Raw genomic sequence first — 26412 nt, forward strand, 5'->3', positions numbered from 1 at the left:
TGTGAGATGGGAAACATTGGATTGTTTGTTTGTTTGTTTGTTTGTTTTGAGAGAGAGAGACAGGAAGGGAGAGAGATGAGAAGCATCAACTCATCGTTGCATCATTTTAGTTGTTCATTGATTTCTTCTCATACGTGCCTTGACCAGGGGGCTCCAGTCAAGCCAGTGACCCCTTGCTCAAGCCAGCAACCTTGGGCTCAAACCAACAACTTTAGGCTTCAAGCTAGCAACTTTGGGCTCAAACCAACAACTTTAGGCTTCAAGCTAGCAACTTTGGGCTCAAGCCAGCGACCATGGGGTCATGTCAGTGATCTCACACTCAAGCCAGCCATCCCGCACTCAAACTGGCAAGCCTGCGCTCGAGCCGGTGACCTCAGGGTTGCGAACCTGGGACCTCAGCATCCCAGGCTGATGCTCTATCTACTGTGCCACCACTGGTCATGCTGGATTGTTGTTTTCTTAATGAGCTCTTATTTATTATAGTAAAAAAAAAATGTGTAACATAAAAGTTAACATCTTAACCATTTCTTAAGTGCACAGTTCTGTGGCCTTAAGTGCATTCACATTGTCCTGCAGCCCTCACTGCTGTCTATCTTCAGCACATTTTCATCTTCCCAAACTAAACTTTTGTCTCCGTTATTCATTATCCATTAAACCAGGGGTCCCCAAACTTTTTACACAGGGGGCCAGTTCACTGTCCCTCAGACCGTTGGAGGGCCGGACTATAAAAAAAACTATGAACAAATTCCTATGCACATTGCACATATCTTATTTTAAAGTAAAAAAAACAAAACGGGAACAAATACAATATTTAAAATAAAGAACAAGTAAATTTAAATCAACAAACTGACCAATATTTCAATGGGAACTGTGCTCCTCTCACTGACCACCAATGAAAGAGGTGCCCTTCCAGAAGTGCGGCGGGGGGCGGATAAATGGCCTCAGGGGGCCGCATGTGGCCCCCGGGCCATAGTTTGGGGACCCCTGCATTAAACATTAACTCCCCGTTCCTCACTCTCCCCAGCCCCATTCTGTCTTTGTGGCGCCTCATATAAGCAGAAGCATTCAGTATTTGTTTCAGTGGCTGGCTTATTTCACTTAGTATAATGGCTTCAAGGTTCATCTGTGCTGCAGCATGTATCAGAATATCTTTATTTCGTTAGGGCCAAATAATATTCCCTTGTATGGTTATACATACCATATCTTGTTTATTCATCCATCAGTGGACACATAGGTGGTGGGCACTGAATTATTTTGAGCCCATTGTAATGTGATCTGACATGTTTTCAAAGAACCTCTGGCTCCGGAGTTGAATCCACCGTGCTAAGAAAGGGTGGAAACGGGCCAGTTGGGCATCTGTGACAGTAACTGCCAGTCCTAGATGATGACTTCAGTCAGGAATGTAGCAGTGGGCTGTGAGGTGTGATCAGAATCTGGTGTGTTCTGAAAGTACCGCCCAGAGTATTTCATGGAGGTGTGAGAGGAGGGGAGGGGTCAAAGACGACTCCAGGATTTGGGGCCAAGTAACTAAATGGTGGTGTTGCCACTGACAGGAAAACCAAGTAGAACAAGTTTTAGAGGGAAAATTAGGAGTTTCATTTTGGACTTCTTGAATTACAATGGCCTGTTGAAGCGGTGATGTTAAACAGGCAATGGATATGCAAATCCAGAATTCAGATGAGAGGTCTGAGCTGGAGATGTCAATTTAAGAGTCAGTCAAACCTTAGTATATGCAGGTTCCAAATCTGAAGATTCAACCAATCAGGGATCAAAAATATTTGGGGAAAAAATGTTACATTGTTGCTGATATGTACAGGCTTAATTTTCTTGTCATCATTCCCTAAACAGTACATTGTAACTATTTACTTAGCATTTACATTGTTAGATATTATGAGCAACATAGACATGATTTAAATTGTATAGGTTATGTGCAAATACTGCAACATTTTGTGTAAGGGACTTGAGTATCTGCAGACATTGGAACTGGCCCCTAGGGACATGGAAGGGATGACTGTGTATTCATACAGCGTTAAACCACAGAATGGACGAGGTCACTAAGGAAGTGAGCTTAGAGAAGAGAATTCAGAACTAAGCCATGAGGCCACCCAGTGTTAGAAGGCTGGGAAAAGAAGGATCCAGCAGACAACACTGAACAAGAGTGATGGTGGGTTAGCAGGAAAAGCAGGCGAGAGTGATGTCTTAGAAACCAAAGTACAGTGTTTCTAGAAGGAGGAGGTGCTCAAGTGTGTTAGATGCTATTGATAGATCAGGTAAGGGGGCAACTGAAAAATGACCGTGGAACACAACAGCCTGAAGGGTATTATTAACTACAGAAGAAATTCCACAGTTCTTTGGCCTCTATTTTCATTCAAGGCCCCCTTATGAATCTTACCCATTCCCTCAATATTTGCTGAATGAATCAGTGACTATCACCCCTTGCTTTGATTGAATCCAGTGTGGAGGATATAACTACTCCCACCGCTCTAGATGCATCTTTATCCAAACATTTATTTGGCCACTGTGAGCTCCAACGGAAAGGAGCTAGCTCTGCCTTTCCACCCATGCTGCTGTCCCAGTACAGGGCGACCTGCATGGAGCTCACTGGAGCAGGGGAGCAGGCGAGTAGGTGGGCAGGGGCTGCTGGGCTGTTGGTTCGCCTTTGGTGCTTTCTTATTTGTCTGGGATTGTCAGGAACTGCAAGAATGTCAGGTCTATCTGTGTTTATTCAGAAATACATTCAAAAGCTAGCTAAGATTAACTATTCGCCTCCATTAAGATAAGTAACTAAGTATTTAATAAAGTTATTAAATGTTGAAATGCATTAAGCATGTTGAGTCAGAAATTTCAACTAGTAACTCCTGTTAAATAGTTGCAGACATTTCTCTTGGGAAAGAAAGGCCCACTCCTAATATATACCCAGGAGAATGAAAAATGTATGTCACACAAAGACTCATATGTGCCTGGCCTGTGGTGGTGCAGTGGATACAGCATGGACCTGGAACACTGAGGTTGCCTCTTTGAAACCCTGGCTTGCCCGGTCAAGGCGCACATGACAAGCAATCAGTGAACAGATGAAGCAAAGCAACTATAAGTTGATACTTCTCACTCCACCCACCCCTCCTCTTTCTGTAAAACAAATAAATTAAAATCTTAAAAAAAAAAAAAAAAAGGGAACTTAGGCCCTGGCTAGTGGCTTAGTGGATAGAGCGTCAGCTTGGCATATGGACATCCTGGGTTCAATTCCTGGTCAGGGCATACAGGAGATGCAACCATCTCCTTCTTACCCTTCTCTCCTTCTTCTCCTCCCGCAATCAGTGGCTCCATTGTTTCAAATATCGGCCCTGGGCGCTGAAGATAGCTTGGTTGGTCCAAGCACTTCAGCCTCAGGCACTAAAAATAGCTTGGTACTTGAGCATCGGCCCAAGATGGGGTTGCCAGGTGGATCCTGGCAGGGGCACATGTGGGAGTCTATTTCACTATCTCCCCTCCTCTCACTTAAAAAAAAAACTTATACATGAATGCTTATAGCAGCATTGTTTATAATAGCCAAAAAGTGCAAACAACCCAATGTCCATCAAATGATGACTGGATAAGCAAAATGTGAGGAATGACGCACTGTCAGGCTACAACATAGACGGACCTTGAAAACGTTCTGCTGAGTGAAAAAAAGGCAGACAGAGGCCGGGCATTTTGTGATTTAATTTATGTGAACTGCCCAGAATAGGCAAATTCACAGAGACAGAAAGTGGACTGGTGGTTGTCAGGGGCTGAGGGAGGGGAAAATGAGGAGTGACCACCAATGGCGTGGGGTTTCCTCTGAGGCTGATGTTCTAAAAGTGATTGTGGCGATGATGAAGTTTATTGGGCAATTTTCTTTCTCCTGTATGGCAGTTGCCTGAATCCAGGGGCTGTGTTTACAATCTTTGATCTTAGGTCCAGGTGCAAATTGGCATCACCTAGCACCTCCAACATTGCTATTTATTTACTCTCCAGGGAGGCTGCTGCCCTCTGGCAGCGAGAGCCGTGGGGCTGCAAGTACTCAGAGCGGAGCCCGCCTGGTTTTGCTCATCCCTCAGAGACACCATCAGCTGCTTGCGGTGCTGGCTAGCCATATAGCTGTCCATCAGTAAGACAAGGATGGTGGCCTGCACCCACATCATCACTTCCAGCTTCTCCCTGTTCTGTCCACATCCCCAGCTCTTCCCAGCTGCCTCGCAGCGTGAGCTGTTGGTCCCAGTGACAGCCATTGGCACCTCTCCTTGGGCAAAGGATTTGGAGGCTCAGTTTACAGCACGTGGCCATCAAGGTGAATTTTCAAAGTTGTAGCAAACGAATAAGTATCCTGTGCCCCTTTGCTGCATTACTCAGCCAGCTTCACTCCCTCACCAGCTGTTACACGTGTGTCTAGACAGGTCACATTAGCTTGGGGGCCTTTCTGGAAAGGTCTGAAAGCCTAGGGCAAATCCGGAAATTAGAAGCACACTGTGAAAAGTTAACCACTGACAGCCGTGTCCCTCGAGCTCCTGTCCCGAGTTGTAGGTTCTTCTCACAGCCACACTATCACCTGCCTCGTGCTGGTGATTGGAACTCATCTCTCTCCTCACTTTCAGGAATCTGATGTCCTCTCTCTTATACTGAGCACCAAGCATAATGCATTATACCGACGGGTGCTCTGTAGATGTTTCTGGAACTGGTTCTCAAACCTCCACATGAGTTCCGTGTCCTCACCACGTGTCTCCCTCGTGGCCTGTTGGCATCTAGCAGGCCTTACACAATTGGACCAAAACTACAGAGTCAAGTTTCAAAGCTGAAAGGCTCTCCTAGACCCTCCCCCTTGACCTGCTCATCACACTGTCGGTCACCACAGTCCTGACCATCATGAGTCCAAGCTTGCCCTTCCTGATGTCAACTCTATCCCACTTCTTGTTTTGTCTCTCCAGCCGGCTTTCTTTGTCTCCTTCCTTCCCTTACTGTTCACACATGCACCCCCCACACACACCATGTACTGACCAGCCTCTGCCTGGAATAACTTGTCCCTAGAGCAGTCTGGGTCCCCAACCCCCGGGCCACGGACCGGTAGCGGTCCGTGGGCCATTTGGTACCAGTCTGTAGAGAAAGAATAAATAACTTACATTATTTCTATTTTATTTATATTTAAGTCTGAACAATGTTTTATTTTTTAAAAATGACCAGATTCCCTCTGTTACATCCGTCTAAGACTCACTCTTGACGCTCGTCTTGGTCACATGATACATTTATCCGTCCCACCCTAAAGGCCGGTCTGTGAAAACATTTTCTGACATTAAACCGGTCCATGGCCCAAAAAAGGTTGGGAACCACTGCCCTAGAGCAAAGGAGAAAAATGAGTCTCAGCAGCCAAACACTTGGCCCACGCACTCAAATACCAACATCCATGCTCAAACCACGCATACCATTTTAAGGCTCCTCTTAGACAGCTTTGCACTAAAACTTTCCCAAAGAAATATGTCATTGTCAGTAGGACTATAGCAAAAGGACATTTGCTTTCAATTTACCTTCTCCCCAAAAAGAGGAGCTTCCCTCTCCATTTTATCTCTCAGTACATAAAACAAAAAGGATTCGGAGTGACTAAGAAGACCAAGAATAATACCTTAAAGTGTTATGTAATTCAAGCGTGCTGTTCCAACGAGAATTTTTATTAGATAACTTGATAGAGCCTTGTCTGGAAGCAAAGATTAAAGTCGTGATTCTTTGAGTCCCTAATGAAAATACCTAATTATTTTATTTCTGTTCCCACAAAAATAAGTTTCTCTTGTGAGGCTCTCTGGCATGCTGTAAGTGCATACTTTTCTCAGAGAATCAGGATTTTACAATGAGAAGCTTAGGTATAAGAGTAGGAGTATTATGAAGGGGGAAAAGCAAAAGATAAGAAATTAATTTGGGGGGAAAATAATAGTTGAGCAAAATTATGTTCCCATCACTATAGGGTAGATTTATTTAATTCTCTTATCATGGGTCATGAGTCTAATTTCTGAAACTTTCTACTTACCACAATTGTTTTTGTGAGATTATAATTTAGAAATAAAAGGTAGACTTTCTAGATAAATCTTACTGTGTTCTTTAAAAAAGTGTAAGAGTGGCACTGGCCAGTTGGCTCAGTGGTGGAGCGTCGGCCTGGTGTGCAGGAGTCCTGGGTTTGATTCCCGGCCAGGGCACACAGGAGAGGTGCCCATCTGCTTCTCCACCCCTCCCCCTCTCCTTCCTCTCTGTCTCTCTCTTCCCCTCCCACGGCCAAGGCTCCATTGGAGCAAAGTTTGCCCGGGCGCTGAGGATGGCTCTGTGGCCTCTGCCTCAGGCGCTAGAATGGCTCTGATTGCAGCAGAGCGACGCCCCAGATGGGCAGAGCATCGCCCCCTTGTGGGCATGCCGGGTGGATCCCGGTCGGACGCATGATATATAGATCTGTCTGACTGCCTCCCCGTTTCCAACTTCAGAAAAGTACAAACAAAAAAAAGTGTAAGAGCAGCAGAAGCCACGAACCCTCGCCGTGATGGCAGTGAAGGTCCCTGGGCTTTGGAACCACAGGGAATTCTGACTCTGCCCCGGGCCTCACAGGCCAAGCTCTTGCTAGAGAAACAGAAAGAGGCTGGAGCTCTGTAGGTACCTCCTTCTGGGCAGAGTTACAGGGGAAGGAATTGAAACCTACTAGAACTAGGAAATAAACTTAATGAGATCGCAGGACACAAGATCAGATGCAGAAATCAATTGTATTTCTATGTACTGACAATGAAAACAATCCAAAAAAATAAACTTAAAAGACATGTATGTGTCAAATAACATGAAAAAAAAACTGCTTAGGAAAAAAATTAAGAAATAATGTCAAATATCTATATATTGAAAACTGCAAAACATTATTGAGAGAATTTAAACTTTTTTATTGATTGATTTTAGAGAAACAGAGAGAGAAAGAGGGAAACATTCATCTGTTGTTCCGCTTAGTTGTGCTTTTTTTTTTTTTTTTTTGTATTTTTCTGAAGCTGGAAACGGGGAGAGACAGTCAGACAGACTCCCGCATGTGCCCGACCGGGATCCACCCGGCACGCCCACCAGGGGCGAAGCTCTGCCCACCAGGGGGCGATGCTCTGCCCTTCCGGGGGGTCGCTCTGCCACGACCAGAGCCACTCTAGCGCCTGGGGCAGCGGCCAAGGAGCCATTCCCACCGCCCGGGCCATCTTTGCTCCAATGGAGCCTTGGCTGCGGGAGGGGAAGAGAGAGACAGAGAGGAAGGAGGGGGGGTGGAGAAGCAAATGGGGGCTTCTCCTATGTGCCCTGGCCTGGAATCAAACCCGGGTCCCCTGCACACCAGGCCGACGCTTTACTGCTGAGCCAACCGGCCAGGGCCCCGCTTAGTTGTGCTTTAATTGGCTGCTTCCCATCTGTGCCCTGACCGGGGATCAAACCCGCCACCTTGGTATTTCTGGATGGTGCTGTAACCAACTGAGCTAACTAGCTAGGGCTATTGAGAGAATTTAAATAAGACATAACTAAATACATATATCATGTTAATAGAGTAGAAAACTTATTTGTTAAGATGGCAGTTCTCCCCAAATTAATGTATAGATTCAATGTGATATCAATCAAAATACCAGCATGGTTTTTATTATAGAAATCAGCAAGCTAATTCTAAAATGTATGTGGAAATTCAAAAGACCTCAAACAGCTAATATGATGTTGGAAAAGAACAAAGTTGGATGGCTTAACATTACTAATTTTAAGACTTACTACAAAGTTATAATAATCATGACAGTATGGCATACGCTGATATATAGATCAATGGAAATAATTGAGAGTCCAGGTACAGGCCCACGTGTGTCAGGTCAATTTCAGCAGTCGTATTAAAGAAATTTAATGGAGAAAGAATAGTATTTTCAATAAATGTGCTGAGAAAGTTGGATATCCTTATGGAAAAATGTGAAACTTGATCTTTTCTTCACATCATCCCCCAAAATTAATTCAGATGGATCTTAGACCTAAATGTAAACACTATAAAACGTGTGGAAGAAAATTTAAAGGAAATATTTTTACTTTTGGGTTAAGCAAACATTTCTTAGAATACACCAAAAAAAAAAAAAGCATAAATGCTAAAATAAAAAAATTAATTGATAATCAGCAAAATTAAAAACTTACTCAAAAAAAGATACTTAAGAAAATTAAAATTCAAGCTACAATTTGGGAAAAAATATTTGAAAAACTTATGGTTGCCAAACTTATGGTTGAATCCAGACAGGTTTTAAAATCTCTTACTCTATAGAAGAATAAAACTCAATGGGGATGTAAAGTACAGCATAAGGAATATAGGCAGTAATATTGTAAAAAATATATATTTTGCAGGTGAATACTACACTTATCTGGAGGATCACTTCATAAATTATATAAATGTCTAACCACTGTGCTGAAACTAATCTAATATCTGAAACTAATATAATATCAAATAATATTGAAAGTCAAGTGTAATTTAAAATTTTTTAAAATAATTAAAACTCAATAATAAGAAGACATATGGCCCTGGCTGCTTGATTCAGTGGTAGAGCGTTGGCCTGGCTTGTGAATGTTCCAGGTCCAGTTCCCAGTTAGGGCACACAAGAGAAGGACCTATCTGCTTCTCCTCCCCTCCCCTTCTTGCCTCTCTCTCTCTCTCTCTCTCTCTCCCTCTCCTCCTCCTCCTCCTCCTCTCCCCTTCCTGCAACCATGGCTCAATTGGAGCGAGTTGGCCCCAGGCACTGAGGATGGCTCTTTGACCTCCACCTCAAGCACTAAGAAGAGCTCAGTTGCTGAGCACCAGAGCAATGCCCCAGGTGGGCAGAGCATTGCCCCCTTCTGGGCTCAGGTGGATCCCGCTCGGGATGCATGCCTGTCTGTCTCTGCCTCCTCTCCTCTCACTGAATTAAAAAAAAAGAAGAAGACATACAACACAGTTTTTTAAATGGGCCAAATATTTAAACAGACACTTTAAAAGAAGATATGCAGGTAGCCAACAATACATGAAAAGATGTCCAACCTCTAATTATGCAAACTGAAACTATAATTAGATGTCACCACACATCCACTAAAGTAATTAAAATTAAGAAGACTGATAAAACCAAGTATTGGTGAGGATGTAAAAAAATCAGAACCCCTAGATCATTGTTCTTGACAATGTAGAGTAGGGGTCCCCAAACTTTTTACACAGGGGGCCAGTTCACTGTCCCTCAGACCGTTTGAGGGCTGGACTATAAAAAAACTATGAATAAATCCCTATGCACACTACACATATCTTATTTTAAAGTAAAAAAACAAAATGGGAACAAATACAATATTTAAAATAAAGAACAAGTAAATTTAAATCAACAAACTGACCAGTATTTCAATGGGAACTATGCTCCTCTCACTGACCACCAATGAAAGAGGTGCCCCTTCCGGAAGTGCAGCGGAGGCCGGATAAATGGCCTCAGGGGGCCGCATGCAGCCTGCGGGCCGTAGTTTGGGGACCCCAATGTAGAGTATAATAGCCACTTTGGAAAATATAAATAATTTAGCAATTTTTTTAAAGTTAAACATTCACATGCCTTTTAACCCAGCAATTCCACGCTTGGCTTAAACCCAAGAGAAATAAAAGCCCATACAAAAACTGTTACACAGGTATTCTTAGCAGCACTATTCGTAACAGTCAAAAAGTTAAAATAACCCAAATGTCTATCAAATAATAAATTTTGGTATATCCATACAATAGAATAGAATTCAGTAATTTTTTAAAAGAAGAGAAAACTGGCCCCCTGCCTCCCAAGCCCTCTGATAGCCCCACAGGTTCCTGTGCACTCCTGGCCTCCCCACCTGCTCACCATTCGCCTTGTGGACCATGCCTCCAGCATCATGTACAGTAAACTGCCATGTCTCTCGCACGGAGTAGAAAGCTTGGAGGCCCTAAATCGAAGGACTTCAAATACCTGGAATACAGAAGATATGATTCTACTGGTGTGTGAGTTGGTAGAGGCAATGACAAAGATTGGGAAGCCAACACCTGCAAAATCCAGCTCATTAAGAAGAAAGGGAGCCTGGCCCAGCCGTGGCACAGTGGATAGAGTGTTGGACTGGGACGTGGAGGACCCAGGTTTGAAACCCTGAGGTCACCAGCTTGAGCACTGGCTCACCAGCTTGTGCATGGGGTCGCTGGTTTGAGCATGGAATCATAGACCTGACCCCGTGGTTGCTGGCTTAAGCAAGGGGTCATTCACTCTGCTGTAGCTCCCGGGTTAAGGCACATATGAGAAAGCAATCAATGAACAACTAAGGTGCTGCAACTAAGAACTGATGCTTCTCATCTCTCTCCCTTCCTGTCTGTCTGTCTTTATCTGTCCCTCTCTCTGACTCACTCTCTGTCTCTGTCAAAAAAATAAATTTAAAAAAGAAAACAGAGGAAAGGGAACGGAAAAGCACTGGATGAAGTATACAAACAACAGGATATGGATTTAGATACAGAATTTTGATGTATGCCTTGGAATAGTTCACACTCATTGGGCAAACATGGTGAACCCAGTCCTATCAATGGCCATTCCGAGCGCTCTGATGAAAATAATGAAGTTTTTGTTATTCACAATGGAATCCTCACTAACTACAAAGACTTGAGAAGTTTTGGGAAAGCAAAGGCTGATTTTGAAGCTGAAACAGACACTAAGACAATTGCCAAACACATTAAATACATGTATAACAATCAGGAAAGAGAAGATACCAGTTTTACTACCTTGGTGGGGAGAGTTATCCAACAATTGAAAGGTGCTTTGCACTGGTATTTAAAAGTGTTCGTTTTTCTGGCCAAGCAGTTGGCACAAGACAAGATAGCCCTCTGTTGACTGGTGTACAAAGTGAACATAAACTCTACTGATCAAACTCCAGTACTCAACACAACAGGCAAAGATTACAAAAAGGAAGCTGTGCCTGACCTGTGGTGGCGCAATGGATAAAGCGTCGACCTGGAAATGCTGAGGTCGCTGGTTCGAAACCCTGGGCTTGCCTGGTCAAGGCACATATGGGAGTTGATGCTTCCAGCTCCTCCCCCCTGTCTCTCTCTCTCTCTGACTCCTTCTCTCTCCTCTCTAAAATGAATAAATAATAAAAAATAAAAATAAAAATAAAAAAAAGATTAAAAAAAAAAAACCCCAAAAAACAAAATGGAAGCTGCAGTCTCTCTCATGTGGACAGTATAACTTGCCTTTTCCCTGTTGACGAAAAAGCAGTTATTTTGCTTCTGGTACAAGTGCTGTCATAGAACACATCAGTTGTGTCATCTTTCTTGAAGATGATGATGTAGCAGAGGTGGTGGATGTCCATCTTTCTATCCATTGAATCAGATGAACAGTAGGGGATTACCCTGGAAGGGCTGTATAAACCCTCCAGATGGAACTCCCACAGATCATGAAGGGCAACTTCAGTTCATTTATGGCAGGGGTCCCCAAACTACGGCCCGCGGGCCACATGCGGCCCCCTGAGGCCATTTATCCAGCCTCCGCCGCGCTTCCGGAAGGGGCACCTCTTTTATTGGTGGTCAGTGAGAGGAGCATAGTTCCCATTGAAATATTGGTCAGTTTGTTGATTTAAATTTACTTGTTCTTTATTTTAAATATTGTATTTGTTCCCGTTTCGTTTTTTTTACTTTAAAATAAGATATGTGTAGTGTGCATAGGGATTTGTTCATAGTCTTTTTTATAGTCCAGCCCTCCAGTGGTCTGAGGGACAGTGAACTGGCCCCCTGTGTAAAAAGTTTGGGGACCCCTGATTTATGGAGAAGGAAGCTTTTGAGCAGCCAGAGTCAGCTGTGAACACAACGAGAGGAAGAGTCAACTTCAATGACTATACTGTGAATTTGTGTGGGTTGAGGGATCACATTAAGGAGATTCAGAGGTGCCGGCATCTGATTCTTATTGATTATATCCAGTTATCATGCTGGTGTAGCAACACATCAGGTTCTGAAATTGCTGACTGAGTTGCCTGTTAGGATGGAGCAGCTATCCAGTGATTTCCTGACATCAGTTTTTCAGGATGATGTTTGCTATTTCATTAGTCGATCGGGTAAGGCAGCGGATGCCCAAGTGGGTGTTCGTTGCTGTCAGAAGAGAAGTGCTATAACTAGGATCGCAGACATTGTCAGCTGTTCCATGTCACAGGAAGTAGACTGTTGAAAGTTCTTACACCAGCCCGTTTGTATCCCTTGTGATGTTTGCCCTTTAGATGTGTGATGACAGGATTTCCATGCAGAAGAGACGCAAAGAGACCATGCTTGGATTGATGCAGCAGCCTGATTTGATTAAGAACTGAACATGGATGATTAAATTCAGAAACTGGCACCAAAGCTTTATCATCAAAAATCAGTCTTGATAATGGGACATAGCAATCATTATGCTACTTGTCCTGAAGGGGCACTAAAAATCAAAGAAATCACTTCCCTCATAGACGCTGAAGGCATTCCCACTGGGGAATTGAAACATGGCCCTCTGGCTTTTTGGTGAAGAAGTTGATGCCTGTCATCATGATCATCATGATCATCATGAGAGGTCACAGAATATCTGACCTCAAATGTCAGAATACTCTCAGCAGGCGGTTGCTAAGCAGGGATGCCCAGTGGTGATTTGTGATAAGGAAGACATTGAAACCATTAAGAACACAAAAAGATCAAAGTGCCCCACACAGTAGACTGCTTGCAGGGTATTCTCAGGGTGAAACCCCTACAGTTGCTGGCTCAGAGGCTATGGTGTTGATTCTCCAGGAATATTGCCAAATATGTAACTGTAGACTAAGGAGCATCTGAAAGTCTGGGTGATTAAGCAACACAAAACACCTTTTTTATGTAAAGATTGATTTAAAATATCATTCAATTAAGCCTTTTTTGGGGGGGGTAAATCCTTATTTATATATTAGTTATAGTTATTTTACTTAGTTTGTGATTTATGTGAAATTACCTCGTGTTTTTTCAGTCATTTGAGTTGGGGGGGCTGAAAATTGGAATCTATATTTATTTATTTGTTTGTTAATTTTTTATTTATTTAGGTGAGAAGACAGGAGATAGTGAGGCAGATTCCTGCATGCGCCCCAACTGGAATCCACCCAGCAACCTTATCTGGGGCCAATGCTCGAGTACCGAGCTATCTTTAGCACCTGAGGCTGCCACCCTCTCCAGCTGAGCTATTCTCAGTGCCTGGGGCCATGCTAGAACCTATTGAGCCACTGACTGTGGGAAGGGAAGAGGGAGAGAATGGGGAGAGGGCAGGGAGAGAAGCAGATGGTGGCTTCTCCTATATGCTCTGACCAGGAATCGAACCCAGGATAGCCATACACCGAGCCAACACTCTATATCCACTGAGCCACCAGCGAGGGCCAAGATCTATATTTAAATCAATATCAGAAACAGATTTAGCTCTTGTTTTCATTAAAGGGTGCTAGGTGTTGGATTTCTGGACCCTCAACTTTAATCTGAGAGGACTGAGTGTTTTAAAAGTAATTGGCATTTGTTTTACCATGTTTCAGACCAATGAAAGAGTGATGCATTTAATGGAAGATCTAAAGCCAGTAGCAATATACTCGGACACTTAATTAAGGTTTTGCCAAGTTATATATAAAAAGAAAATGCTATGATTTATTTTGAAATTTGTGTACTTAAACACTGAAACTTGTTTTGGTGGGCTCTCTACCTAAGTTAGGTTAGCCTTCGTCTCTCAGGAGTGTTGCTTGTTATCTGTAGGTCGAAGTACCTTAGGAAGCTAAATAGTAGAGTGGCACATTGCTTTTCTCCAGCCCTTAACAGAAAATATTTGTACAATTTCATAACACAAACTTTAAATTTGAGTTGCTTTGGACAACTGACAATATGATTTTAAATTTGAATTGGAAATGTATACATATTGAATATCCAACTCTGTTTTTCCATCTCCTAAAAGTGGTTTTTATTTCCTTGTCTCTTCAGTTTTTTTTAAATCACTGCTGAGTGACATGTTATGTTTTTCTTGAAATCACCTCATAGAGTTGCCATCAAACGTCTCAAATTAAATCAGTATTGAGGCCCTGACAGTTAGCTCAGCGCATAAAGCGTTGGCTCAGTGTGTGGATGTCTCGGGGTCAGTTCCCAGTCAGGGCACACAAGAGAAGTGACTGTCTTTTTCTTTACCCTTCCCGTTTCCTTTCCCCCTTCTCTCTCTCTTTCCCTCTCATAGCCAGTGGCTCGGTTGGTCTAAGCCAGGGGTCCCCAAACTACGGCCCGCAGGCCACATGCGGCCCCCTGAGGCCATTTATTCGGCCCCCGCTGCACTTCCGGAAGGGGCACCTCTTTCATTGGTGGTCAGTGAGAGGAGCATATTGACCATCTCATTAGCCAAAAGCAGGCCCATAGTTCCCATTGAAATACTGGTCAGTTTCTTGATTTAAATTTACTTGTTTTTTATTTTAAATATTGTATTTGTTCCCGTTTTGTTTTTTTACTTTAAAATAAGATATGTGCAGTGTGCATAGGGATTTGTTCATAGTTTTTTTATAGTCTGGCCCTCCAATGGTCTGAGGGACAGTGAACTGGCCCCCTGTGTAAAAAGTTTGGGGACCCCTGGTCTAAGCGTTGGTCTCAAGTACTGCGGATTACTTGATTGATTTGAGTATTGGCCCCAGATAGGGTTACTGGGTGGATCCTGGTCGGGGCACATGCAGATAGTCTGTCTCACTATCTCCCCTGCTCTCACTTAAAAAAAAAATTAATATTGATATATGCAGAATTCTCTTCAACTTTGTCCCAAAGAAATAATTTCCTGCAGTTAACTTTAACTTCCCTTCACTGCCTTGTATAAAACTAGTACCTTTGTGCCAGTTTGGAAGCTCTTTGCAGTTGTTTGGAAGATTGCAAGTCTTTTGACTAATCATTGACTCTGCTGGCGGGCTAGGCTTAGAAAAAGCTATACGCTGAAATTAATGAAAGCTTTACACTGAAATTAATGAAGGATTGCATCAAATTCAGTTGAGCCATACATTGGTGACATTACGGGTTTGGTTCCGGACTGCCGTATTAAAGCAAATATTGCAATAAAGTGAGTCGTAATCCTTTTGCTGGTGGAAGCTCTCACCTTCAATTTATGATACCTGCAACATCTATGAAGCACAATGAAGCAAGGTGAAAAAAAAAGAGGAACAAACTGCTAACATACATTACAGAATGGATTAGTCTCAAAATATCATGCTAAGTACAAGAAGCCAGACACAAAAGACTGACTTTATTTATATGACATTTCTAAAAAAGACAAAATTGCCTGACAAGGTGGTGGCGCAGTGGATAGTGTCGGACTGGGATGCGGAAGGACCAGGTTCGAGACCCCGAGGCCACCAGCTTGAGCGTGGGTTCATCTGGTTTAAGCAAAGCTCACCAGCTTGGACCCAAGGTCGCTGGCTTGAGCAAGGGGTTACTCGGTCTGCTGAAGGACCACGGTCAAGGCACATATGAGAAAGCAATCAATGAACAACTAAGGAGCTGCAACGAAAAACTGATGATTGATGCTTCTCATCTCTCTCCGTTCCTGTCTGTCTGTCCCTATCTGAGTCTCTCACTGTCTCTGTAAAAAAAAAAAAAAAACAAAAAACAAAAAAAAAAAACCACCTGGTAAAAAAGACAAAACTACAGAGACAGAAGCAGATTAATAGTGTCTAGGACCAGAGGTATGAACAGAGCTTGGCTCCAGGAAAGGGTGAGGAAGTGATGGAGGGGTTTTCAAACATGGCTGTGCTGGTGGTTGATGCCTGCATAAGTGGGGGAATTGTGTGGTATGTAAAGTGTACCTCAAAAAGCTGCTTAAAATGATTCTAAGAATAAAGTAGGCTGTCCTAAGGACTAAAATACAGGAACATGGTGTTCACTATAAATTTGCATTTGTCCTCACTGGTCTCCCCGCCAAAAGGAGCTGCGTGGGGCAGAGCAAAGGAAGCTGGTTGGACTCAGCACGCTTCCAAACCCAGGGCTGACCACTTCCTAGCCAAGGAGGCTTGAGCAAATAGAAAGTATCCTCGCTCATTCTCGGTTTTTCATCTGTGAAATGGGGTTTGAATCACCTCCATGGCAGGGTCATTGGAGACACAAATGGTACCGTGTATCTAACACCCCGAGAGCATTGCCTGGAACGCGACAGGCACTGGGCAAGTGCCAGGAGGGACCTTATTTTCTACCTGGTTGCTTGTTGAGATTGTGGTCATGCTTCATGGTAGGAAAGATGTGGGCGTGGGGACTGCTGATGACTTCGAATTAGTTGGTTTGGGGTTTTTTTTTTAGCACAATTCTGAAAGATGCTCCCAAATAGAATTTTAGACATACTGTATTACATTAGATAGGAGGATAAACAGAGATTATAAATAACATAAGCATAGCATCACCAGGCATGACAGATCGCACACAGACTTTTAACTTGATATCTAAAAGAAAATACAGCAGATATCTGGGGGGAAAAATGACAGAACTATATCAGATCATTCTGTTATCCAAGGGGTAAAATGGAGTAGATGTATTTAAAATGAAGCAAAGCTAAATTTGAGCTTTAGAAAATTCAGCTAAATGGCTACTGACCTGAAACTGCCCATTTTAAGGTCCATTTGATTATAATAGTAGGCATTATTCACTGTGTTCCCATAAAAAAAGTTATGTTAAACATTTATTTATGCTTCAGTGTTTTTTTTTCTAGAAAAGATTTAGTGCTGCTCAAAAATGTTATAAAATAAGTTAATAAAATACCTGTTTTCAGAAGAGAACAATGTCAGAAGACACCAGGGAATGAAGCTGGGAACAGGAGAGTACGTTGTGTGGGAGCCAGAGTGACGTTTGTACCCACAGCATAAGGCAAAGCCCTGCACACAGGCCAGGACTGACCCGAAAACGGGCTTTCTGGGCTTTCTCAAGTCGGTGGCCTGAATAGATGCAGCAGAGAAGTCACAGCAGAGACTGTAAGATTAAAAATTAATAATAACATGTAGAAAGCAGTTGCTTGAGAGACGCAGAAAAGTATTCCTGACACTAAAATTAGAAGTTTATCCATAAGATGTCCTAGAAAGAGTATTGTGCCGTGAGCACAGGAATAACACTGTTGTGCTCAACGCAGGGACAGTTTCTCCAGCCTCCAGGCAGGGCGCAAGTGTGAAAGCGGTTCTGCCCCAGCCAGTGGAGCCTGGCTTCCGGCTTCCGGCTTCCGGCTTCCGGCTTCCGGCTTCCGGCTTCCACTGCCACCACCAGACAGCACTCACTTCAAAAGATAAGAAATGTGGCCCTGGCAGGCCCTGGCCGTTTGGCTCAGCGGTGGAGCGTCGGCCTGGCGTGCAGGGGACCCAGGTTCGATTCCCGGCCAGGGCACACAGGAGAAGCGCCCATTTGCTTCTCCACCCCCCCCCCCCTTCCTCTCTGTCTCTCTCTCTTCCCCTCCCGCAGCCGAGGCTCCATTGGAGCAAAGATGGCCCGGGCGCTGGGGATGGCTCCTTGGGCTCTGCCCCAGGCGCTAGAGTGGCTCTGGTCGCGGCAGAGCGACCCCCCCCCACCCCGGAGGGGCAGAACATCGCCCCCTGGTGGGCAGAGCGTTGCCCCTGGTGGGCGTGCTGGGGGGATCCCGGTCGGGCGCATGCGAGAGTCTGTCTGACTGTCTCTCCCTGTTTCCAGCTTCAGAAAAATACAAAAAAAAAAAAAAAAAAGATAAGAAATGTGCTTCTGCTCTTACTTCAAGAATACAAAGTGTACCTCAAGCGTCAGTGTAACCACAAAGTTTTCTTACTGTATCATGCAAGAATTTTTATTCTTCTGTATCTTAGCATATGTTTATTTGTATTTTAGAGTATATATCAAGAATTTAAAAGAAAAAAAATCATTTTTTCATCTGGCAATTTCAAGTTAGTTTCACGGGTATTTTATATATAAAGGAAAGATGTGGATGGCATATGTTTTTAATTTTTTATTTAAAAATCCAACTTATGCTGTAAATTTTAAATCCTTGCTTTTTAAAAAGTAGGTGTAAGCCCTGGCCGGTTGGCTCAGTGGTAGAGCATCGGCCTGGCGTGCAGGAGTACCGGGTTCGATTCCTGGCCAGGGCACACAGGAGAAGCACCCATCTGCTTCTCCAACCCTCCCCCTCTCCTTCCTCTCTGTCTCTCTCTTCCCCTCCTGCAGCCAAGGCTCCATTGGAGCAAAGTTGGCCCAGGTGCTGAGGATGGCTCTGTGGCCTCTGCCTCAGGCACTAGAATGGCTCTGGTTGCAACAGAGCGACGCCCCAGATGGGCAGAGCATTGCCCCCTGGTGGGCATGTCGGGTGGATCCCAGTCGGGTGCATGCGAGAGTCTGTCTGACTGCCTCCCTGTTTCCAACTTCAGAAAAATACAAAAAAAAAAAAGTAGATGTAAATTTGATGTCATTATAATTATTTTCTATAATATGATATAAACTCTTGAATAATAACATAAATAGGCACGTATTCTATTTGCTAATATATGACTATCCTAAGACGAGTTCACATAGTAATACAGAAAAAAATTAAGAAATGTCACTTAGTAATTTCCTTTTATACTCTCAATTTCTATATACTCACAGATGTCAAAATAGATTACATTTCACTGTGAATCCCTTTTTTCTCAGACATATGCTCGTACAACCCTGAAATTATTTTTTATTTAGTATTATTTGTCTTAGTTGTTAATTGAAGCATACTAAAATTATTCCTCATATTTATTTCTCAGTTGTTGTAGCAAATTTGTGAGAATTCTAGCCTGGCTCTGGACAAATTTTTAATTATAGCTGAAAAAAGTTGCACTGGCTGTCTGAATAGTTAATGATTTTATAGAATCATTTCTTTACTTGGTTATGTATTTTTAGTTGAGATAGTAGCATTGTGGCTATGAGTTTAAAAGCCTTATAATTTAAAAATAATGTTTAAATAAAGCATACAGTATAAGAGGTTTGCTATCACTTAATAAAGGTGGGACAAAAGGCATGACATACAGATAAAAGAAAATTCGCCATATGTTGATCAATAGGGAGCTGAGTAATGAGTGCCTGGGAGTCACTCTCTCTACTTTTGTAAGTCTGAAGTTTTCCCTAATAAAATGTTGAAGAAACAATAGGAGCAGCAGCCTTGGACTTTTCCATGAAGTTTTTAGAACCCCTTTAAAAAGCAGACATGGGGCCCCAGATGTGTTCCCATTCAATATCTTTGTTTACCACTGAGGGAGCTGGAGCAAAGAGACATTGTTGTAGCTTGGGTGTTTCCTTGGTGTTGTCCAAAGCATCTGTTTTCAGATCACAGTGCCCACAATTCCTGCCTTACTGCTGCTGTCAACTTGTACCCCAGAAATCATGGGTCTTGGTTCTTGGGCCAAGCACTCATCTATAATTGTCTCAAACTGTTAAAGAAAAAATGTTTCAGACACTTGTTGAAGACAGGAACTTTATTCAACTTGTACCCCAGAAATCATGGGTCTTGGTTCTTGGGCCAAGTTCTCATCTATAATTGTCTCAAACTGTTAGAGAAAAAAATGTTTCAGACACTTGCTGAAGACAGGAACTTTATTCGAGGGACCACTGCACTGGAGTTTTGCAGAAAGGGAGAGAAATGGGGCTCACCTCTAATAGCACTGTGACTCAGGGGTTATGACTGTCTGCCAAGACCATCTTGAGAGTAGCGGCATGGAGTATTTCTCTTATGATAGAGAGAGAGAGAGAGAGAGAGAGAGTGTGTGTGTGTGTGTGTGTTTTATGAAAATTTATATTTAGCAGCTAATAATATGTAGCCATTTGCTTCCATAACAGTATTAAGTTAATTTGGGTAATTTTGGCAGTATAAATTCCTAAAACTACCTTTTACTTTGCGATAAGGATAGTTCTTGCTTCAAAGGATGCTGCTTATTGCCCTGGCTAGATGACATGGTTAGAGCATCGTCTCACTGCACCAAGGTTGCAGGTTTGATTCCCAGACAGGGCACATACAAGGGTCAGGCAATGAATACATGAGTTTCTCTCTCTCTCAAATTGATGTTGCTCTCTCTCTCTGAAAGCAATAGAAACAAAGGATGCTGCTTATCATAATGGATGAAATTGAGCACTGTCCTCACAGATGAGTGAATCAACAATCACAGTTCACACTTAACTTATAGGCTTTTTTATTTAATGTCAAAAAACAGTAAGTTACTATCCCCAAAGAGTGTGATTTTTAAAGATCTCTTTCTTAAGACCATAATGCTTCTGGACCAAATATAAACCACCTACTCAACTGTGTCTGTCCATAATTGTAGCTCCCAGAGAAAAGTTAGAGCAGCTAAAACAGAACTTTCCTTTGTAGTAGGCATGTTTCTTCATTGCTGAAGTGATAGTTCCAGTAGGAAAGTATTGAATATTAAGAACTTTAAAATTGTTAATTGTATTTCTGGTTAATGAATGTCATTAACTTGTGACTTGCACTTTTCATTTTGGGGAACTCTCTGGAACAATAAGGATTTTAACAAGTTAATTTGCACGGTGATAACATATGCTTCTATTTTTCATCACACAGAATGTGAGATTCATGCATTTTATTGTGTGTAAAGTAGGCTTCCACAAAGAAAATAATTCATGTGCTACCTGCAAATTTTGGGCCGGGGCAGTTTCTTTTACTTTTAACTCTGAAGCAGGGGTCGGGAACCTATGGCTCGCGAGCCAGGTGTGGCTCTTTTGATGGCTGCATCCGGCTGCAGACAAATCTTTAAAAAAAAAAAACGTTAAAAATATAAAACATTCTCATGTATTGCAATCCATTCATTTCCTACCGCTCATGTTCATGGTTGCAGGTGGCTAGAGCCAATCACAGCTGTCCTCTGGGACAACACCAAATTTTTATTGGATAATGTGTAACGTACACGGGTCATTGTATGGCTCTCACGGAATTACATTTTAAAATATGTGGCATTCATGGCTCTCTCAGCCAAAAAGCTTCCTGACCCCTGCTCCGAAGGATTATAACACATGCATTCTTTTATTTGTAACATTTTCAAATTTTAGGAATTCTTTGATCATGTGAAGAAACTTTGGGATGATGAAGGCGTGAAGGCATGCTTCGAGAGGTCGAACGAGTACCAGCTGATCGACTGCGCACAATAGTAAGTCGGCTCTGAGCCAGGAGGGCCTCTAACCCCGGACATCCACACTCGAGGTGACACTCTACCACTGAGCAACTAGCCAGGGTCAGAAACCAACTTTTAAGATGAAGCATGTTTAGTAGATGGAAAGTTGAAAATCTGGTAGGAATCAGTTTCAGGGAAGAATCAGGAATATGTTGTATTCATTTTATTCTAATCCTTGTTTTCAGTTCTATTCATTTTTGCTTCTACGGGGGAATAGGCCTATCTGTCATTATAATATAATTAGATATTCATTATTATATTTTAATTTTGTAGCAGGCAGGGACCCAAAATTAAAATAATACAGACATCTGTAATCAAGTCCAAGCTTGTACTTAAATAAGTGATACAACAGAAGTCAACTAGGACCTTGGAAGTAGGTAGTAATTAATATAATAAGTAAATACTGGATGAAAATGTAATGAAGAGAAATAAGAAATAAGGAAAAGGCTCTCGTGCCGAATCTGGCTGATTGTTTTTCTCTGACATTCATTGGTATTTTAGATTCATTCCCTAACTACTAGAGAATAATGGTCCGCAGGAAAGCGTTAATCAAAAGTTCTAGATATATTTGCTGTTTTGATAACAATAACTTTATTTAACTAATTGTTTTATATGACTCTTCAGACAGCAAGAAGTCAGCACTATTACATTCTTAGTATGTAAACTCTAAAAATTCGGACACGTGGAAAGGAGTCTGTAAGCATAAAATATGGGAATTCACAATATTTGGAACCAACTAATGCAGCTGTGCCAGCCCCAGCCATTTCTCACCCATAGCAGTTCCGGCACCATCACCGTGTGACAGGCACTGAGAGAGGCCAACGGCAAGGGCCCAACGAGAAGGTGCTGGGTGTGTCCCAGGCGCTGACAGGAAGCCAGTCCAGGAGCAGATAGGTGATAGAAGAGTGGGCATAAACCGATGAGAGAGGTCGCTACAGCCAGACCTAGCCAAGTCCTGAAGGCCATGCCAAGGAACTTGGATTTCCTTCCAAATGCAGTGCGTTTCCATTGGCTCCGTGAATGAGGTTGTCAGGGTCACTCTGGCTCCTGTATGGAGAATGAACAAAATGAAGTAGAGACCCCAGTGGGGAGTCTTGGGTCAGGTAGTGGTCATAGAGGTGAGTCTTGGGTGCCGAAAGGACAGAAGAACTAGGTGGTGGTAGATCAGGTGAGGGAGGCAGAGGAAAGGGGGTGTAGGGAAAACAGCTGTGTTAGGCTTGCTCACTTGTTTTCCGGCTGCAGGCACTCTGCATGATCAGTGTGTGAGCACACGACAGAAAGCCACGTGGGTATAGCCTATATAAGGCTACAGGTACTTTCCCTCTGGGGCAGTTTTCCTAATCACTGGCCCACCACCACAAGGGGTAGTCTTCCTGTTTGCTCACCGGCCCCTGGGAGAAGCGATTTTCCCCTGCCTGATTGCTCACCCGCCATTGGGAGAATCCAATAAACAGGAAAGCTTTAATGCCTTTTGGCTCCACAGTTCTTCTGTGCGCTGCCCAAATCCAGTGTGAACCTGCCTGGCCTTGACTGCCGGTATTACACCTTGTGTAGTGGGCGTTCAGTTCAGACCAGTATGGAACCGGCATTACAGGGGGAATCAAGGACGACAAGCAGTGGGTCATGGAGCCATTTACTGAGATGGAGAAACCTGGGAGAGGTATTTATGGGAGAACATGGGAAGATAGCAAGGTTTGATTTGGAAAAGTTAAGTGTGAAATGCCAAAGGGATATCTATCTAAGGGGAGAGTTCAAGCGGACAGTTGGAGCTGACTGACGATACAGGGTGGAAGTTAGCAGCCCTCTGATGGTATACCAAGACTTCGAAATACATAAACACTTGGAATGAGTTCCGAGAGAGGTAAGTCCTGGGCCCAGGAGGTTCAAGTCCTCAGAAGCTTGTTTCAGGAGGAAAGGTCTAAAATCACATCTAAGTGAGTAGGGAGGGGAGTCTCTGGGATAAAATGAGGGAGGACTGATGGTGTTCTTAAGATTTACTTAACTGCCTTCTTATCCTGACCGAGAACTTGCTGTACCTCCACCCTGAAGACTGCGAGCATTTGATGAGCAGCCACTGTCCTCAGCTCCACAGGGCGTGGTCAGCATAGAGAAGCAGCACATTCTGAAGTGACCGCTGAGAGCTTAGTTTCCACTGCAGATGACAAGGAAACTATTTACTAATTAAAAATTTTATTAACTAGAGAAGTACTTACAATTTCTCATTTTCTGCCATACTTAACAGTTCCTTCAAGACTTGCCTTAAATAAGTATTCTCTTTTTACTTTGGCCATGTCCTTGGTTTTGCATTTGTGGAAACATTGCTGTGGTTACTCTCTTGTAATTTAATAGGTACATTTCTTTTCATTCCACAGCCTGATCATTCAGTCCACAAGCCGGGCTGGGTTAGATGTGGGTGGGAACAGAGAGAGGTCCCAGGTGGCACTCACACAGTCCGAGGGGATCCCAGAAGCACCCTCCTTCCTTAAGGGCTTTTATCTTCCCCTCTTACTTTCATTTTCTCTAACATGTCATTTCACAGTCATTGCAGCCATGACAGAATTATCTGCTAAATTACCAGGTTTTAGAGATGGAAATGATATGCTAAGAAAATACTAACAACTGGAATTTCTAACACAGATCATCATAATACTGAAATTAATATATATTTTCATTTAACACTGATGTGGATGATGTGTTTTATTATTCTTTTATAGTATTTCTTGCAAAGATATCATGAGGCAACACCACAGTGCTGCTCAATGTCAAATTAGGAATTTCTCTCTCTTAAAAAAAAAATTTATTCTCACTATAGTAATAGAAATGATGATTTAATTTAAAATACACGACAGTGGCTCCTCATCTATCGCAGGGGTTAGGTTCCAGAACCCACTGTGATAGGTGAAAATCCATGAGGTAGCCACCTTATATTTGTTTTATTATTTATATATATTTTAAGGCTTTATAAACCCTCCCCACACTCTTATAAACTTTCCCCACACTGTTACTAACCTTTCCCACACTCTTATAAACACTTCCTATGCTCTTAAACACTTTCTACACTTTTAAACATAATTTTAACAACATATAAAATTCTATATGGGTACTCACTCACCAGTGAATATACTACGGCTTGAATGATGAAGATGAAGATGATTTCACATTTTTAATATGTTTTAATTAATATTTTTTATATTTTCAATTTTTTAGGCTAGAAAATGCTTATTTTACCACAAAAAATAATTTAAATAATAAATATATAAAAATACCTATATACCATAAAATCCCATGATATAGCAAAAAATCTGCAATACAAAATTAGATATATACAATTTAAAAATCTGCAATACAGTGAGACCACGAAAAGTGAACCGTGATATGGCGAGGGACGAGTGTATGCAAAAATGAAGTAGTACTATGAGCCTTGACAGTTAGTAGTGGGGATTCAGATCTTAGCTCTGACACCAATGGTTGTGTGAGAGTTTGGGTAAATTACTTTAATTGGAAAAATTATAGGATCTATTCTCATAGAGCCATAGGATTAAATAAAGTCCTCAAAAGAGTGCCTGGCCCCTGGCCGGTTGGCTCAGTGGTAGAGCGTCGGCCTGGCATGCAGGAGTCCCAGGTTCAATTTCTGGCCAGGGCACACAGGAGAAGCGCCCATCTGCTTCTCCACCCCTCCCCCTCTCCTTCCTCCTGTCTCTCTCTTCCCCTCCCACAGCCAAGGCTCCATTGGAGCAAAGTTGGCCCAGGCGCTGGGGATGGCTCCATGGCCTCTGCCTCAGGCGCTAGAATGGCTCTGGTTGCAACAGAGCAACACCCCAGATGGGCAGAGCATTGCCCCCTGGTGGGCATGCCGGGTGGATCCCAGTCGGGCGCATGTGAGAGTGTGTCTGACTGCCTCCCCGTTTCCAACTTCAGAAAAATACAAAAAAAAAAAAAAAAAAAAAAGAGTGCCTGGCACATAACAAGCCCTAGATAAGCTCTTGCTGTCGTGTCACCAGTGTGGAAACTGAGGCCCCAAGGAGTAAACTAAGGTGCTCAAAGTCACAGTTTCCCACTGACAGAAATGACAGAGCCAAGGTCTGCTATTTCTTTTAGTTCTGTCCTTTCAAATGACCAAGAGTTGTGGATAAAAACCACCTGTGAGCAAGAGACTCAGGCATGAGATCAAGACTCCCCTTCCAGGCTTGCTGGGAATGAAACCCCAAAGCTTCAGTTATGCTGTCTTCACTCCAGGCCCAGCAGACACGCAGAAAGTGGTTCCCCCTCCAGACCTCTCTCTCCAGGCTAATCATAACTGCTCCAGCTTTGCTTTTTTTTTTTAATTCTTTTTGATACACATGGGAATCAAGATGGATCAATAATCTTTGTCTTTTAATAATTATCTTGTTTTTTCTTCTATATTCAAATTTGGAGATGGTGTGGTCATGAGGGATTTCAAAAACAAGTAATATTTCAATAATACTTGTTAGACCAATATATAGCTGCTGGCAAATGCTTTTTAGATCTCCAAGTAAGATATTAAAGGAACATAAGCTGTTTCCATCTCCCATCACCAGCCCTTCATAAAGAGAGGACATGTCAGCCCTGGCTAGTTGGCTCAGTGCATAAAGGGTTGGCCCAGCGTATGCATGTCCCAGGTTTGATTCCCAGTCAGGGCACACAGGAGAAGCGACCATCTGCTCCTCTTCCCTCCTTCTTCCCTCCCTCTTCTCTCCCTCTTCCCTCCGTCTTCTCCTCCCAGAGCCCGTGGCTCGGCTGGTTGAAGCATCAGCCCTGGGGTGCTGAGGATAGCTCAGTTGATTTGAGCATTGGCCCCAGACGGGGGATGCCAGGTGGATCCCGGTCAGGGCACATGCAGTAATCTGTCTATCTCCCCTCCTTTCGCTTTAAAAAAAGAAGAAAGGACATGTCAATGTCAAAAGAGTGAAGAGACATGATTTTGGAGTAAAGCCTGGGACCATGATACTCTGGCCACCTTGTTCAACCCACTGGATTTTTAATTCCTCGGGGAATGTGTTTCATTCATCCTTAAATGCCCAACTCTTAGGTGAGTGTTCTTGCATAAAGTCAGTGCTCAGAAAGTGCTATTTGAAGTTAGTGCATTGACAGCACGGGAGCCCCATATTCAGTATGGTACTGATAGGAAGAGCTGACCCTGCCCCTTTAACAGTGCGCAGCCCACACCACCCCAAACTCGCATCCTGTGTTCCCTTCTCCCCTTGCGCGTTCTCGATGTTCTGACATGTTTTCTTCTCC

At 43.0% G+C, this 26412-nt stretch overlaps 1 protein-coding gene and 1 pseudogene across 2 annotated transcripts in view; both read left to right on the plus strand.

Annotated features, from left to right (window-relative positions):
- Positions 1 to 26412, plus strand: part of GNAL (G protein subunit alpha L) — a 211171-nt gene that overhangs the window by 131150 nt on the left and 53609 nt on the right. For both annotated transcript variants that reach the window (XM_066353423.1, XM_066353425.1), the window contains exon 5: positions 21032 to 21129. In XM_066353423.1, coding sequence (XP_066209520.1) covers positions 21032 to 21129 — 98 coding nt within the window. The remainder of the gene's footprint in view (positions 1 to 21031; positions 21130 to 26412) is intronic.
- On the plus strand, positions 9906 to 17277 carry LOC136383452 (glutamine--fructose-6-phosphate aminotransferase [isomerizing] 1-like; annotated as a pseudogene).

The sequence above is a fragment of the Saccopteryx leptura genome, chromosome 11 (genome assembly GCF_036850995.1).
Source record: "Saccopteryx leptura isolate mSacLep1 chromosome 11, mSacLep1_pri_phased_curated, whole genome shotgun sequence".
NCBI classification, from domain to species: domain Eukaryota; kingdom Metazoa; phylum Chordata; class Mammalia; order Chiroptera; family Emballonuridae; genus Saccopteryx; species Saccopteryx leptura.